This window comes from Hakea prostrata, chromosome 10 (assembly GCF_041222555.1).
Source record: "Hakea prostrata isolate BN-2017 chromosome 10, UWA_Hpros_2, whole genome shotgun sequence".
NCBI classification, from domain to species: domain Eukaryota; kingdom Viridiplantae; phylum Streptophyta; class Magnoliopsida; order Proteales; family Proteaceae; genus Hakea; species Hakea prostrata.
In genome coordinates this window covers 49,934,268-49,950,496 of record NC_142609.1, presented here as the reverse complement: position 1 = coordinate 49,950,496, position 16,229 = coordinate 49,934,268, and the positions used below count along the sequence as shown (strand labels likewise).

At 37.1% G+C, this 16,229-nt stretch overlaps 1 protein-coding gene and 1 pseudogene across 2 annotated transcripts; both read left to right on the top strand.

Moving 5' to 3' along the window:
* The first annotated feature begins 1,700 nt into the window (after nucleotides 1-1,700).
* LOC149003777 (strigolactone esterase D14-like) lies at nucleotides 1,701-4,177 on the top strand. Its single transcript, XM_089137236.1, has 2 exons — nucleotides 1,701-2,086; nucleotides 2,726-4,177. The coding sequence occupies exons 1-2, from the start codon at nucleotides 1,701-1,703 to the stop codon at nucleotides 3,159-3,161; spliced, it is 822 nt and encodes a 273-aa protein (XP_088993362.1). The 3' UTR covers nucleotides 3,162-4,177.
* Nucleotides 4,178-4,291: 114 nt separating this feature from the next.
* Nucleotides 4,292-14,884, top strand: LOC149003776 (serine/arginine-rich SC35-like splicing factor SCL30A; annotated as a pseudogene). Its single transcript, XR_016170238.1, has 6 exons — nucleotides 4,292-4,514; nucleotides 5,731-5,904; nucleotides 11,094-11,171; nucleotides 11,781-11,945; nucleotides 13,850-13,972; nucleotides 14,048-14,884. The product of XR_016170238.1 is annotated as a serine/arginine-rich SC35-like splicing factor SCL30A (transcript).
* The last annotated feature ends 1,345 nt before the right edge of the window (nucleotides 14,885-16,229 follow it).

Genomic DNA, 16,229 nt, shown 5'->3' with positions numbered 1-16,229 from the left:
CTTTTCCTGATTAGTCTTCTTTACTCACTCCAAACATTAAAATTGAATGAACCAGATGATTATACATTTCCATTTTGAACAATGGGAGACTGTAAATAGTTTTTGAGTTTATTATTTTTTTTAAATAACATCAGTAATAATTAGGAGGGGAAAATAACAATGTTCTTCACTCTTTTTGATACAGGGTGCCTACTAAAGTTAGGAATTCAAAGTTGATGGATCCTCATCAATAAGAGCATATAATGTGTAAAGAATCTTAATCTCATTAATTCAATTCCCAATTAATCCTTTCGATATGAATTTGATGCTCCCTCCCCAGTTGATATTTCAATACCAGAATCGATAAAAAGAAACAGAACTCATATTAATTATGTCCCTACATGAAGTAAGTCAGTGAATGGATAGAAGCACATTCATCTATATAGATAGGACTAAAATTGAAGAAAAGAGTGAAGCTGACAAATGCCATACTGATGCAATGCTTTGATTGTCCATAGCGTATCTGGGTGTGAGTAGTTGAGAGTGGATAACTGGAAAATAAATGTAAAGATGACGATAACAACATATATAAATTGAATGAAATAGTACTGATAGGCAATCAATTCAAAAAGCTTGCAATCATAAACTCTGGGATGGCAAATTGGTTGTGCTGCATTAATTTATGGTTGATGAATGGATTACTTGTCAGACCCAACTTCTTCCCTTCCTCTTTCTGGAAAAAAATAATTAAAAATATATAGTTTCTAATCAGTTTGGGAAACGAAAGAAAAGTACAAGATCCATATAGATTCTCATATTTTTTATTTGTTTCTCACCAACAAGAAATTAGGAGTATTTTTCTTTCGACTACTCTTCATTAAAGAACTACTGAACCCATATCAACCCTATCAAGCCTATGCCTAGTTGTTAATTCCCCTTTTTGAGGAAAGAGGTTAATGTAGTTATCATTCAGATAATTTTATTTTTTATCTTTAATTTCCATGAGAATGAAAAATGTTCATGCATGGTCCAGTGAAGAAATAAACTGATGCTTTGATAGTGTTGATGTCTTCCATTGATGAGAAATCTTTCAAGTATTTTGATTATCCTGTTGCTTTATATCGCAATAACTATAATTTAATTTGCTTTGATTCGAGTGATATTTGTAAGATAATTTCGCATCGAAACAAATGGTGCCTGAAAAGTTGGACAAAGTTTGAATTAGCAACCATTGAATGAGCCAACCTAACCACACTGTTCCTTTAAATACTAAAGAACGCACAAGAATTAAAACCAAATACAGAAAACATTTGGGTAGCTGTATAAGTAACCCATGTCAAAATCAAGAAATGTCGAGAAGTCCAAAATGGAGAAGGAAAAAAAACGCTAATGAAAACAAATATACTGGGGAACCATATCATCAATAACTTGTCGATCTGAAAAACCAGTAAGGAAAAATATAGAAGAAGAAAGAACCAGCCAGCCACATGTATCACACTTTGAGAGAACTTGTACAACTTGAAGGTGTGGTCATAGGTGATTGAAAGCAAAATCACAGCTGAGTAGTACTAGCTGTGACTCTCTCTCTCTCCATATTCTCTTTTTTCAAAAATAATTGGGGAAAATTAAGGATAAAGGAACAATCTTATAGAAAATTAGCAGTATAAATGTCTAGCATGGAAGCTATATCATCACCAAAGCTCTCTGTTTTCAGTGACAACATGGATATTCTGAATGGAGAGGTGGGGATTGTGGAAGCTCTGAACGCCAGAGTTTATGGCAATGGAACAGAGACACTAGTTCTCTCTCATGGGTTTGGTTCAGACCAGACCGTATGGCACTACATCCTTCCTTACTTGGCATGCTACTTCAAGGTGGTGGTCTTCGACATGGTTTTCTCGGCCAATGTCAATCCTCTGTTATACAATCCTCATAGATATTCAAAGCTTGATTCCTATGCTGAAGACCTCATTTGCCTTCTTGATCAGCTCAATGTTACCAGTTCTTTCTACTTGGGTCACTCCATGTCTGCTATAATTGGGTGCATTGCTGCAACACATAGGCCACACCTCTTTAAACATCTTATCTTATTAAATGGCTCTCCAAGGTCTCTCTCTCTCTCTCTCTCTCTCTCTCTCTCTCTAAAACATTTGCAGGTGCCCATTTTTGTAAAGTTTCACTTGGGCAATGACTTAAAACTAATTCTCTGCAACAGCCCTGTCTGATGGGGGATCCCATGGATCCTGAACCGACCTTAGTGGTTTGTAAATTTTTTTTTATTAGTGTCTATAATTAATTAATGTCTTCTGTTTAAAGCTAATTGACAGGGCCTCATGCTAAGTGCTACAAAATCTCATGCATGCGTTGGAATCCACATAGCTGGGCCTGAATCCATTAGTATGGAACATTTTCTTTTCCATTCAGTTTTAAGTAAAATCTGTGTATGGGAAGAAAAAAATTGCATGTGTTCTATTTATATAAGAAGCCTTTGTATTTGAATGCTCGAAATTGATTTCTTCAAAGCTATTAGAGTGGATTCATTTTGGGGGGACTATGAGTCAAATTGAAGCAATAGCAGGAATTTTCTAGTGGAACTTCTCACAATCATATCTCTGGAAAGATGATTCACTAATAAATTAAGGGTTTTGTAATTCAATATTCTCCATTATCATCTAATTACTGAAACGAATTATTTTATATATCTACATAAGTTTCTGCAGTGTTAACTGTGACACTTCATCTGTAGGTACCTCAATACAAAAGGATATTATGGGGGATTCAAGAGATCAGATGTTGATATGATTTTCAAAGACATAAATCAGGATTATCATGCATGGGTGAAAAGCTTTGCTCCGGAGGTTATTGTTGTGAATGATACAGCTTCAATACATGAGTTTGAATGCAGTTTAGGGAGAATGAAACCCAAAATTACACTCCATGTTGCCAAAACTGTGTTCTTGAGTGACCTCAGATGGGTGTTGAGACATGTTAAGACACCTTGCACCATCATCCAGTCTGAAAGGGATGTTGTTGTTCCAATCTCAGTTTCAGAATACATGAAACGCAAGCTTGGAGATGACACAAAGCTTGAGATATTGAAGACAGCAGGCCACCTTCCTCAACTCACAGCTTATCCTCTGTTGTTGGATGTACTAAAGAGAGTACTTCATATTAATGTTTAACATCAGACCCTTGTCTCTGTTCTTAAAGGCCTAGGAATAAGGAGTTTTACGAGTTATCTATGAAGAAATAATCGATATCACCCATAAGAGATGGTGCAGCAAGTGGAATTAAGATCTGCAGAAGTGATTCTTTGTAATAAGGTATATATATATACCCTTAAGTAAATAATGCGAGATGTTTATTTCTCTTATGAAGACTATGTAAATAAGAGCTGCATGCAAACGCTGTAATGGAGTTCTAAATGAAATAAAGCGAAATTTAGAGCCAAATAAGAATATCATTATACAGTATCACAGTAGTATATTAGCAGAAGCGAACAGGGATGATGACGGTCATGAGTCATGAACACTGGATTATTCAAGGATGCTCATGGGTATCATGATCACCAAACTCCTCATCTACCGTATGAGCAATAGAATTTTGATCTTCTCTTTCCATCTTCTGGGTTCCATCTTTTAATTATAACTACCATTGCAATCAAAGTACTAATTGGCATGGATCATATACTTCATCAACCCTATCCCACCAACAAAACTCCAACTGGATCTTGTTCCAGACAACATTATATAACAGAGTTGGTTAGGTAGAAAAGCAAACGAGCTCCTACACCAATCAAAGAACTTCTCGCATCCGAGACTGTGAATTCCTCTTTCAGAAACATCAGTAACCCAGTCTTGTTCTCCGTTTTCCAGTTCCCTTTTCTTCGATTCCTTAACATCCATACTTACGATCCAATTCTAGCAATGATTTTCTTCAGGAACTTCTCAGCTGAAGGGGCATCCATCAGATAAAGTCAATAATATCCAACCAAATTTTCTTCTCATTTTTGGCAAGAAATTGCTGAAGAAAGAGAGAGAACAAGGGGGCGGTGGTCGAAGAAAGACAAAAACTAAAGAGGGAAAAGGCACAGGGTTGGCTCGTTTTTGTTAAAGGAACAATTTTGTTTTTTAAAAATTCCAACTTGCTTACATCATCATTCAATGTTTTTTTTTTCGGTAGACATCATCACTCAACTTTGATTGACTGACATGTAGTTTTATTTATTTTACTTTTTATTTTTTATTTTTTTTGTGGTTAACTAAGACGTAGGGTTTGACGACTCATACAATTTAGCTCAATAGAGATGCCGCTGATAAATTCATAAAAGTATAGGGGATCTGACAAATTGCGTAATTCAGTCGATGGCTCTGAAAATCTCCCTAGGTAAAATGGGGTGCGTCAAAGCCTGAGCTGAGTGAGCGAGAAGAGCAAACTCTTATTGCCCCCAACTGAAACCTGCGGAGATAAATCAGAGCTTAGAGTGGAGAGAGCGTTAGAACTTGTGTAAACAACAAGGATTCCTCGTATCTCAGGTATTTCTTCAATCGATCACTTCATTTTTTATTTAAATTTTATTGCCATTGTTGTTATTTCTGGATTCTCACTATTTTCTTTTGAGGATCCATTGTCGTGATCTTCTTGTTGATTTACGGTCTTCGCATTATGGTTTTCATGTTGAAGTCGATTGATTTTAGGGTTGGTTTGCGTGCGTGTGATTTGATTTAGGGATCCATCTTTATGTTCATACTTTTATTTGGTATAGCCCCTTTTCGGCGAAACTGATCTACAATCTTTTTCTCTGGGGTTAGGTTATAGTTGTCTGTTAGTTTGGAGTTGTTTCATGATCTGCAAATTGATTTGTCAAGCCTCTTTCTTGAAAGTGCGAAAGAAGGAAGAAAGAGGATTGCAGAAATTATGGAGATCTTTTATTAAATCGTTTGCATGTATTAAGAGAGCAACAGACAGTTCTTGGGAGCTTCTTTGGTGTTTATGTGCTTCGATGAACATGTTGCGGAAGTGACTCTGATATGGTGTACCAGATATTAAGTTCATGGATAGGGGTGGAGAGAAAATAGGGGGAGAAGAAAATATAATAAGGAAATAAAAAATAGGAGAGAAAACAAGGAGCTTTTGGTTTTACAAACAAAGCGGTCAAAGCCTGATGTCTTGGCGTAATTTGGAGTTCACCAATCTTACTCTCAAGTTGGGGTGGTTATCATGTTTACTGCTTGGAATTTGGTTGCATCAATTGATTTAGCGTCTTTCTTTCCTTGAAATTCTTCTTCATATCTTCTGTTTTGGTTATCTCTCTGCTATGTCATTGAAACCATGCAATGCTGATTATGTCTCTGAAATGCTTGTGCATGTGAACACTTTATTTTCTCACTTGAAACCAACTATTACTTTCAATGTTTGAACTCCAGACCATTTGAATTTGGTACAGGATTGATGTGCATCAATTCCAATCCGATTCCAAATCAAATCATCCCTGTAGCAGCCAGAATCAACCAGACTTAGTCTAGATCTAACTTAGTATGTATGGAGTTGTATTTAATGGGAATCAGCCCTATTCTGACCCAAGTCTTAAACCCTGCATATTGTGAGGTTTGAAAATTTTGAGTACTTAATGTGATGTCGCATGCTTTGCCTTATGAACTGATTCCTAACATTTTCTTTCCTTCTTTGGGTGTGTGGTGTTTTTTTTTTTTTTTTTTTTTGGGGGGGTGTTCTATTTTAAAATGTATGCAGGTTAGGGATTCTGTACTTATTACAAATGAGGGGTAGGAATTACAGCTACAGCCCATCACCACCAAGGGGTTACAGCAGACGAGGTCGGAGTCCTAGCCCTAGGGGTCGCTATGGAAGTCATAGTAGAGATCTTCCTACTAGTCTCTTAGTTCGCAACCTTCGCCGTGATTGTAGGTATGTCCTTGTTAACTTTGCTCTGCTTTGCTTCTTGGATCTCTATTGTTGCTCTTAAGAGACAACATCTAGTCTTTATTATGCATTCATCAGTTATCATAAAATACCTCTCATTTGTTTGTTGAGAAGTCTGGGTCTTATCTTTGTACTGTTGAAGTCATGCATTTGGCCCCATATAACTGCAGTTGTTTTTTATGCATGAGAACACATGGAATATAGTTTACAAATTGAAGTTCTACACAGTTTTGTGGTGGAGCAGAAGAAATATCATGTACTAAGCCCCCCCCCCCCCTTTTTTTTCTCATTTCAAGTAAGGATGTTTCTAATAGATTTTTTTTTGGGGGGGGGGGGGGGGGATGAATGATGCACAGATGTAAACTGCAATAACAGTTTCAAAAATAGACTCCTATGCTGTAAGGGAAAGGCCTAACCCAATCCTTAATCTATTAGGTAAAACTAACCATGAAATTGAAGTAATGAAGGAAATAGAACTCTAATCAAAATAATGAAAACATCCCAATTTTCTACTTTGTACCCATATTTTAGGCCCATCCAATTGATCAAGTACAAAATAAACCCATAGAATAAGGGCCAGTACATATATGACCTGGTCATAGACTATTACTGATGAAAGAAGCTCAATTTGGTGATGAATCTGCTTTTTTTCTTCCTTCTCTCTCTCTCTCTCTAACTTCCATTTTCCTTAAACCTTAGCCATTATAACCTATCTTCATCCAAAATTGACCATTGAATCCATCACATAGCACCCTTGTATGATAACCCACGTCTGATCTACCTTGCTGCTCATCCACCCTCCATAAAAACCATAATTACCTTTTTAACCCTCAAACCTGCAACTCCCCTTTGACCTAAGATTCCTCCATCAAAACTCTACTGCCTTTGAAAAAGCCAACAGGTACACAACCCCTCCATTGTATCCAAACTCTAGTCTTCCCATTGAAACACCATTGACCTTGCATTCATAACTTCACTCAACCAACCCCTAAATTTTGGGAAGTATCCAAACTCCTTCAAACTTCAAACAGTCCTTCATCAGGGTTTTACAACTTTACCCTAAAGCCACCAATCCATCTGCAATATAAAACCTCAGTTCCAGCACCTTTCTTTAGTTGTTGGACTCCCCAATAAGCCCTAATTTCTAACGTAAATTCTACCCAATCTGACCATTAGAATCTTCCCAAATTCAACCCATATTCACCTTATACTAACCCTCCTTGATACAAGTTATAGCCTCATTCTCACATTCGAAACCCTAGATCTTGCTAGCTGTTTCTCTTTAAGGTATTGAAAGACTGGCCCCGTGTTGGTCATACTCAATCTATGACTACATTAGTACTATGTTAAAAAGTGTATCAGAAAATGTAGAACAATGTTGGCTAAAGAATCAGCAGTGCACTTGCTTTCCTAAAAAAAGACAAGTTGCTCCAAGCTTGTAACTCAAAGAGAACTTTTTGAAACCAATACCACCTCCGCTAACACCAAAAGTCTTCAGAAAACACTTACTTTTCATCCAAGTCATCTAATAATCATTGGACTACAAACATGTTTATTAAAAACATGAAATGGCGTTCAACTGGAAAACTAATGTAAATTGAAGAAGAGGAAGCAAAAAAAAAAAAAAAAAAAACTTATTGCAGTAGCTCAAGCCTAGCCAGCAGTTCAACTGGACCACTTGACCATATTATTCTCTCTTTCTCGATTTTTTCCCCTTTTTTTTTGAATTTATATGGTCTCTATTTCTCAATTCTTTTTGTTATTCTTTTTATTTGATTTTTATATTGTGAATGGAATATTTGTAATTTGTAAAGTAACTAACTACCATAATTCGTTTGGTTTGCGTCTAGCCTCTTACTATTGAAATCATGTGTGTGTGTGTTTTCCTTCCTTCTTCTTCCTTTAATGTTGAATTTGTAAGTTTTTTTAATGAAAAAATCATTAATCAAAACTAAAAATTATTTTGTAAGATATTTATTTGTTAGGTATCCTCATGCTTTAATTTACCTTTTTTTTTTCTAAATAATTTACTTATATTTTTGTAAGGGTTAAAACGTCATTATCAATGATTTACTTATATTTTTTAATATGTGGGTCTACGTCTGACGATGATAAAATAATCCAGAGGGGGGACCCTCAGTGGGTCCCACATTGTCCCACACAATATGTGGTGAAAAAACGTCAGTGCTCCCCTGATGGGGAGGTGATCCATACTCTCATAATTGCCCCCCCCCCCCCAAATGTTTAATCTGGCTCCGCCCCTGTTTGTTATTTCTTTTTCAAAGACTTATTTCTAGTTGCTAAATTGTTGAAAATCTCTTTCTACCACTCATTACTAAATAAGAATGGGGATTCCAGCATGCCATGCTTTTTACATTTGAAATAAATAAATATATATATATATATATATGAAATTAAAATAAAAAAGATTGTGTGAGCTATCATTGGGATGTGAGAGGCATTCATGCTATGAGAAGCAGTGTTTCCTGGTGGATACCTTCTCTGCTTTAGGTGAGATACCTACATGTTTATTTCTTCTCCTCTTCTTTTAGTCAAAGATCAAGTCAGTGGTTATCTAGTTCCTGCAATTGTTATTATTCCTACTTCTATTTTTCTTTTTCTTTTTCTTTTATATATTATTCTTTAGTTCTGAATCTTCTGATCCCTTCACTGCTGTGAAACCTTCCCTCTCAAGTTTTGCAGTCAAATCTGGTTTGCAAGCTGTTTCTGTGTAATAATGAAATCCCTGTCCTTTTTGGTGGTCATTTGGTGGTCATTCTCTCATTTCTTATAAATCTAACAGCAAGATCAAATCACCCACTGATAAGTGCCCTCAACTTCAGCTTTAATTTTCTCGACTTAACTTTCTATTTCTGATCATCTGTATTTCTGTTTCTTAGCATAGCTTCTGCAGTTTTCTATTTCAGTTCCAAATTCAGGAAATTTCTAAATTAGTTCCTCATTTTAGCTTTTGGTTACTATAATTTCCCAGTTTCTGAAATTGTTTGGACATGTTTCTATTTTGTGTCCTACACCAGTTTCTTAGTCCAGTCATTGGAATATGTCCCAGCCTGAACAGTTACTCAAACCAAGAAGGGTACTCAAGTAGCACTTTGGCCCAATTTGACTTCCCTGTTGTGGGAGATTAGGATTCTCTTGTGCTTGTTTCTTAAGCTCTATGATTTTTGTCATTTCTAGAATCTCTATTTTTTTTTTGTGATGAATAAATAATTAAATTAAAAACAACTAGCAATATACAAGCACAAAAGGAGCAAGGAGCTCAAGAGCAAAGAACAGAGACCCCAGAGACTAACGGTTAACCTATTCCGGGGTGGAAGGTAGGCGGCCCCGGCTAACAATAAACCTTTTCGGGGGAGTCAAACACCGGGGGTGGGGGATGGCATCCTCTGATGATCATCAGTAGATGGCACTCCAAATCAAGTCAATGGCGGTTTGGGTCCATCTTCTTGTTTCGCTCCCACCGGAGATGATGGTGGTGGCCCGCTCTTGCCTGCGTCGCTGTTTCACTCTGATCTCTATTTAATCCTTCCGTGACTTAAGTTTCCACATTAGAATCTTAATACAAACTTAAACAAGAAAACTAAAAGTGAACCCACGACCTGTCTTGGATTTAGTTCCTTGTGGTGTAGTAATCCCCATGGATCATGTGGTCCAGCCAAGTATACAACAACAACAAAAACAAGCCTTGTCCCAACTAAATGGGGTCGGCTACATGGATTCTTGTCTTCCAATCAGCTTTGTTTGAGGTCATGCTAGATACAAAGCCTAAGCTATGCATATCCTTTCTCACCACTTCTCTTAAGGTTATCTTAGGTCTGCCCCTAGATCTTCTAATTCCTTCAATTTGAATATATCACTTCTCCATATAGGGGCATTTACAAGCTTCCGTTGAACGTGGTTGTGCCACCTCAGATTTTCTCATGGTTTATCACCTATCAGAGCTATTCTCATCATTCTTTATCTTATCCTTCCTAGTTTTGCCACTCATATTTCTTAGCATTCTTATTTTTTCTACATTAAGTTTATCTATATGATTCTTTTTAACAGCTAAAACTCTACTCCACACACCATAGTTGGTCGAACAACGGTCCTATGGAATTTTCCTTTTAGCTTTAAAGGAATATGTCAATCACACCTACACTCCATCCACCCTATTTTGATTAATTGGGAAACATCATCCTCTATATCACCTTTTTTATTTATGATTGAACCAATGTACCTAAAACAATTGTTCTAAGGAATCTCCTTATCATCAAGTTTCACCTATTATGTTTTCATTTTACTAGTTTAAAGCCTTTTGATTCCAAACCCACTCTCCATAATTCTAATTTGGTAGTAATCCCTATTTGAGTTTCATCTATCAACACAATATCATCAACAAAAACCATATACCAAGAGAACCTCGTCTAGAATGTCTTTGCCTCTTTGGTATTAATCCCTTATAAGTGCAAATAAATTTGGGCTTAAAGCTGATCCTTGATGTAGCCCAACTGTAATTGGGAATTCATTACTTTGTCCCCCATTGTTCTTACACTTGTCACTGAACCATCATACATATCCTTAACTATGTCAACATATTTATTTGCAACATTTTTCTCTAGTACTTGCCAAATTAACGCTATAAGAACTCTATCATAAGTTTTTTTTAGGTATTAGACTATCCTAAAAATGCAGAGGTTTGAAGCTTAAGTGGCTTTGTACGTATAGTATGTGCCACTCCATACTGTATTCTCTCTTTGAAATATATCTTGTCCTATGCATTTAGTATTAACTCACAAAATTTAGCCAAAGAAATAAATTATGCATTACATTTAAGAAAAACCATTTGAATAAAAGATAAATAGGTATGGGTAAGAACCGAGGAAATGTCTAAAATGTTCCCCCGTAATTTAAAATTATGTCTCTGGCATGGTATTCATTTCTTTACTCAGTGTAAGAATCAATGTCATATCTGATGTGATTGCTAGAGATGTTTGACGCTTTGTTCTTAGTTTGGTTCCATTTGTGCGTTTCATTTTTCCTGAAATCAAATTTATTCATGGACCGTAAGGTTCTTCTTGCCTTTGATCTTCTAGGGTGGAATATTTTCAACTGTCTGTCCTTGTTATGCCACCAAGATTCGTTACTGTTATATCTATTTTTATATCGTGCAGGCCAGACGACCTCCGGAAGCCGTTCACGCAATTTGGTCCTATTAAGGATGTATACTTGCCAAGAGATTACCATACAGGGTAAGTTCTTTTCTATGTCTGTAATTGTACTGGTTTGAAGTAGTTGATTAAATTCAGTCATTCATGTAGCATACATGCTTTTAGATTAGGGATTTGTGTTATTGTGAATGAAGTTGAGGTGCCAGTGTGACTTTCCCTGGGAAAAGAAAGCCCCTCCTTGGTCATCTCATACTAGTATTCTTTTTGACGAGGTTACTCTTTATGTTTTGCCATTTCTAAGTAGCAAGTTCATTTTTTATTAAAATTGTTACAGATTTAGCATTTGAAAATAAAAATTTTGAAGATATCAATCAAGTAATAAGAGTTCTGTTGAAGATGATATAATGTTTGTGAAGATTGGAGAGTTGAGTTCGTGAAGAGTTCCAAGTCTTGAAGAATTTGAAGTCATCTTAAAACTCTGACAATTGCAAGGTCAGCAGCCGTGTGCTTGCTTTTACTTGAATTGCATGAAGTACATGTAGTATTTCTGCGTAAAAGATCTTCCACACATATTGGAATTATTTTGGTTGTCTCATCCATCAAGGGTATTCAATGTGCATGTTATTTCCCAAGTAGCCTTGTTGGCTTCATGAGTTATCCGCTTTGACTATAAACCTGCATATGTTGCAGAGATCCCAGAGGCTTTGGTTTCGTCCAGTATGTAGACCCTGTTGATGCTGCAGAGGCAAAACATCAGATGGATGGACAAATTCTTTATGGCCGGGAGTTGACTGTTGTATTTGCAGAGGAGAATAGAAAAAAACCAGCTGATATGAGGGCGAGAGAACGTTCAAGGTAGGTTTTCTCACTAAGACTTCTGTGTCATTATCTTCTATTTGCCACTGATTTTGGTTCTGCCTCTATATTAACTAAGATGAATTCGGTAGATGGTGTTTGTGGTTTCAATTTATGCTTAAATGCTCATCAATAAATGTAAATGTGTCTTGATGTTCCTAATTGGGGGCTGGGCGTTAGCGTCGAAGCAATATGCGTCCTTTAACCATTAAATAAATGTATTCATTGTACAACTGTAATTCATGCTTGAACAAGTTCTAAAAAAGCACATCTGACTGCAGATGTTATTCAAAGATTCTTCTTATGTGTTACCGCAAGAACCTTTTTAGTTGTGGCAGAGTTTGCTTTTGTTATATAGTACAATTATTGGCTCTCAATATAAAAACTACCTATTCAAATCTAGAAATATGGATGAAGCTGTGTGACGAGCTTCTTGGTGCATTGGCCGTCTCCGAAATGTAGATGCTGGACCTTTATAATTAAATGAACTACTAAAGGATCATTTGTTTAAAAGGTAGGTAGCAGCATGTTTTCTTAACTAGGTAGTTGGATCTGGTTAAGGGAAAAAAAAGGAAGTTGCTAGTGTTTTTGCAGCAGTCCAAACCCCAGTAGAGGAGGGTTGGTATAAGTCAAATTGGCAATTTTTTCTTTGGATGAATAAATAAATTCATAACCAAAGAAAAAAGATACAAAAGCACAAAGGGCAAAGCCCAAACAGAGGGAGCCACAGGGCTCAACTGACAAGCAACCAAAAGGCAACAAGCCTTTTACGGTTTTACCACCCGGGGAAAAAAAGGGGGGGGGGCAACAAGCCTAGCAACCACCTATGAACACAACGAAAAGCAAACTAGTCATGCCAGACAGCACCTATTTTTTAGATTTTTTCTTTTTCTTCTTATTTAGCGGCACCGTAAAATCTACTATAAAGTCTTCGCCAATTTGATGCATCCCTTTGTTGGTTTGATTGCTCCTTCTACAACCCTCACGATCAGAGACCGACAGAGAACTTGGGACAGCATCCTCGATTGGGTCGGATGGGGGGGAAAGAGGAGGACGAAAGTGACGCAGAGGTTTTTTTTTTTTTTTTTTTTTTTGGGGGGGGGGGGAGCTTGAGAGAGAAAAAGGGATGGCCCGAAAGGGAGGCAGAGAAGGAGGGAGAGAAGAGGAGGAACCAGAGGGAAGGAGAGGGGATTGCGGACTGGGTTGGTGGGAAAGGCGGGTGAGAGAAGTGGGGGGAAGGTCCAGAGGAGAGGTGGGCCTAGTTATGTATATATTATTAAAACTTTTAGCATGTCCCTAGGACTGTATTTTCAAGGGTGGCAAAATGGGATGATGTGACCCCATATAGGTAGGATAAGGCTTGGTTGAGATGAGATGAGTTTGTTGTCATCCAACTTCTTGAATGAAACAATCATTCACAAGTACCTAGGAATCAAACATTGTATGCTACCCTTGGTGCCCTTTTTTCTTTTTTTTTTTTTTTTTTTTTTTTTTTTGGGGGGGGGGGGGGAGAGAGGGGGGGGGGGTTGGGTTTGGAATTTATGGGATTATGGTTTCTGGTGGATGACATTAATAAAATATGTTGTTCCGTCTTATTTTACTAATTGATTTATTGAGGCATTTGTGAACCTTTCCTTCAAAATACTTTACAAATAACGGAATTTTTGAGTTAATATAGTGAAATTTTCTGCATGACTTGGTCAAGAGTCGTGTTGCTTATGAAAGAGGTGCAGGATATGACTTGGACTTGGATAGACTGAATGAATTTTAATTTGTTAAAAAGAGGGGGTGGAGGGTGGGAGTTGCGCCCCATCCTCACAGTTGTAAGTTTAACAGTCATGTTTTATAGAATTTTATTTCCTTGAAATTTCTGGTCTACTGTTGTTGATATGTTCATGCTTCAGTGGTAGGGGTCGAGTGTATGATAGGAGACGGTCTCCCTCACGTTATTCCCCATCTCCACGTGCAAGATCTCGGTCTCGCAGTCCTAGTTACTCTCCACCCCCAAGGAGGAGGCATTATTCGAGGTATTTGGTTAGTAATTGTGGACTTAATTGTCTTGTCATTTGCTTGTTAGCCTAATTTCTCATCTCTTTATTCAGATCTGTTTCACCTCAAGAGAAAAGGCACCAATGTGAACCCTCCTACTCCCATGCTCCTCCCTATAATGGGTCAAGGAATCGGAGTCTTAGTCCTCAACACAGCCCTAGCCAGTAGCCACAGCCATTTACCAAGTGGAAGCCAGAGCAGGTCCGCTGATGACTATCCGAGGAAAACAGGAAGGGAAGGATCGATAAGTCAGCGACTAACTCTGAATGACTCTGGTTTTGGAAACAACTATGCTGATCGGGTATTGTACTGAGCCAAGTCTTCTACAATTAGTTTTAATAACAATGTTACTATTGGGATTTCTCTTTCAGTTTAATCTGTAGCTTTGATCTGTTTTGTGGGGATCCCTGTAGCTGCTGCTGCTACTTTTATGGAATAGCATTCTGTTGAATGGTCAACCAAATTGTGTTATGGTGCTTGGAAGGTTTATTGTTGTGGTATTAGCCAATGCAGTTGAATTGTTGGCCAAATTGTAGTATTAGCCAATGCAGAGTATCCACGGTTTCCTGACAAATACTGATATTGATACCAAAAACATCACACAGAACCCTGCCAAATCTCAGCAGTCGGCTCCATGGGAAATTTCTCAACGAAATCTTCAGTATCAAAAACATGCCCAGATTTTCCAAAGAGCGTCGATAAGGCCCAAGTAATGTTCCATCCCTGGGGAAATTCCATACTCAATTCTTCATTTATTCAAAATTTATGAACCCGTCTTCCACAGCTTCTGCACTAGCACGTGCTGCCAAAACAGCCACAAAGGTATGTCCATCGGGATTCAATCCCTCCTGCCTCCATCGTCTCCTTGTGCATTCGTTGCATACCCATTTATCTATAAGGGTTAAGATTTAAGCACAAAGTTGCTTAAAGCATTACACCCTGAATATTTAGATTAGAATACTTAGGCCATTGCTTACAGGTAGTATTTAATCAACTTACTAAAAATTTTCATCGTCAACCCATCTGTTTAGGAGAACTCGAGAAGAAAAACAATTCCATTGATCCGGTTTGATTCCATATATGATTCATTTCTTGGTTCGGTTTTATTCCATGTAGGATTCATTTTTCTTAATGCAAATCTGATCTCTATAAATGGAATGGGAAATTTTCAGTCCCACCCCGAGTTATTTCTTATTATTAATGTCATTTCCTGAATCTATTCAATTTATCAGTCAGAACTTCAATTACTAATACCATTAATTTCAATTTTCCAATGTTACCTCTACATCCCAAGTTTAAATATCATTATCCATGAGCAATTTTTTACAAATTTTGTGAAGATTTATGATTTGGAGAGGAATGAGTCACACGTAGAAAGAGACGAAGAAACAAGTCAAGTGTTGGATTTTTTCGTTCAAAGTTATTATTGTCCTTCCAAAATGTTTAACTTGATCCCATGAACAATTAATTGTAATTTCCTAATGGTAGGGGTGACTTTTGATATATGTATATATTGGTAAGCATCTTTGATATATTTTCAGCCAGGAGAGGGTGTGATTGACAAAAGAGATAACTCAAGGGATGGTATTAATTTTAGGGTGTAATTCAAGAAGTGGCATTGTAAACTTCCCAAAAAGGGAATCTCTAAATTGAGTAATCAATGGCTTGTACTTTGAAACACATTATAATTGGAGAAAGCATGCTATCCTTTTAAGCTATGAGAAAAACATGCAGAATTACATAATCTCGTAAGCCATGGAGCGGAAGGTCAAACCATTATACACTACACAAATAGAGCCATCCAAACCATGGAGTCAACCAAGTTGTTTTCCTCCCTTGGAATAAAGAGAACATTATATGTGGCAAATAAGGAACACAGAGGTACATCATCACAACATGACATAATTGGAACCCTATCATGCACTTTCGAAACTGTTGGCGATGTGCAACTAACTTACTGCCAGTAAATACCGCTTGTAACTTTGCATAGGAAACCTCCACTGAAATTGCTGGCGATCAAGCTTCATGTGTTTAGATCTAAATCAATTGGATTGTAGGATTTCATTACAAATACAAGATCTTTGGAAAGCAATTAAAGCATTTGAAGTTGGCAGCAATGTATTAGAATCACCATCTACTGCAACTTTCCTTGTCGTTTAGTGATCAGAAATAATGCAACAGTACTTTGCAATTGGAAATGTGAGTCACCATAGTGGCAAAAACACGCCTTTGGAA

What these genes read in the sequence shown, in the direction of transcription:
- LOC149003777 (XM_089137236.1), top strand. Translation starts at nt 1,701, where the DNA reads ATGGATATTCTGAATGGAGAGGTGGGGATTGTGGAAGCTCTGAACGCC. An exon ending in TTATTAAATGGCTCTCCAAG is followed by an intron (nt 2,087 to 2,725) that starts GTCTCTCTCTCT and finishes CTTCATCTGTAG; the next exon opens with GTACCTCAATACAAAAGGAT.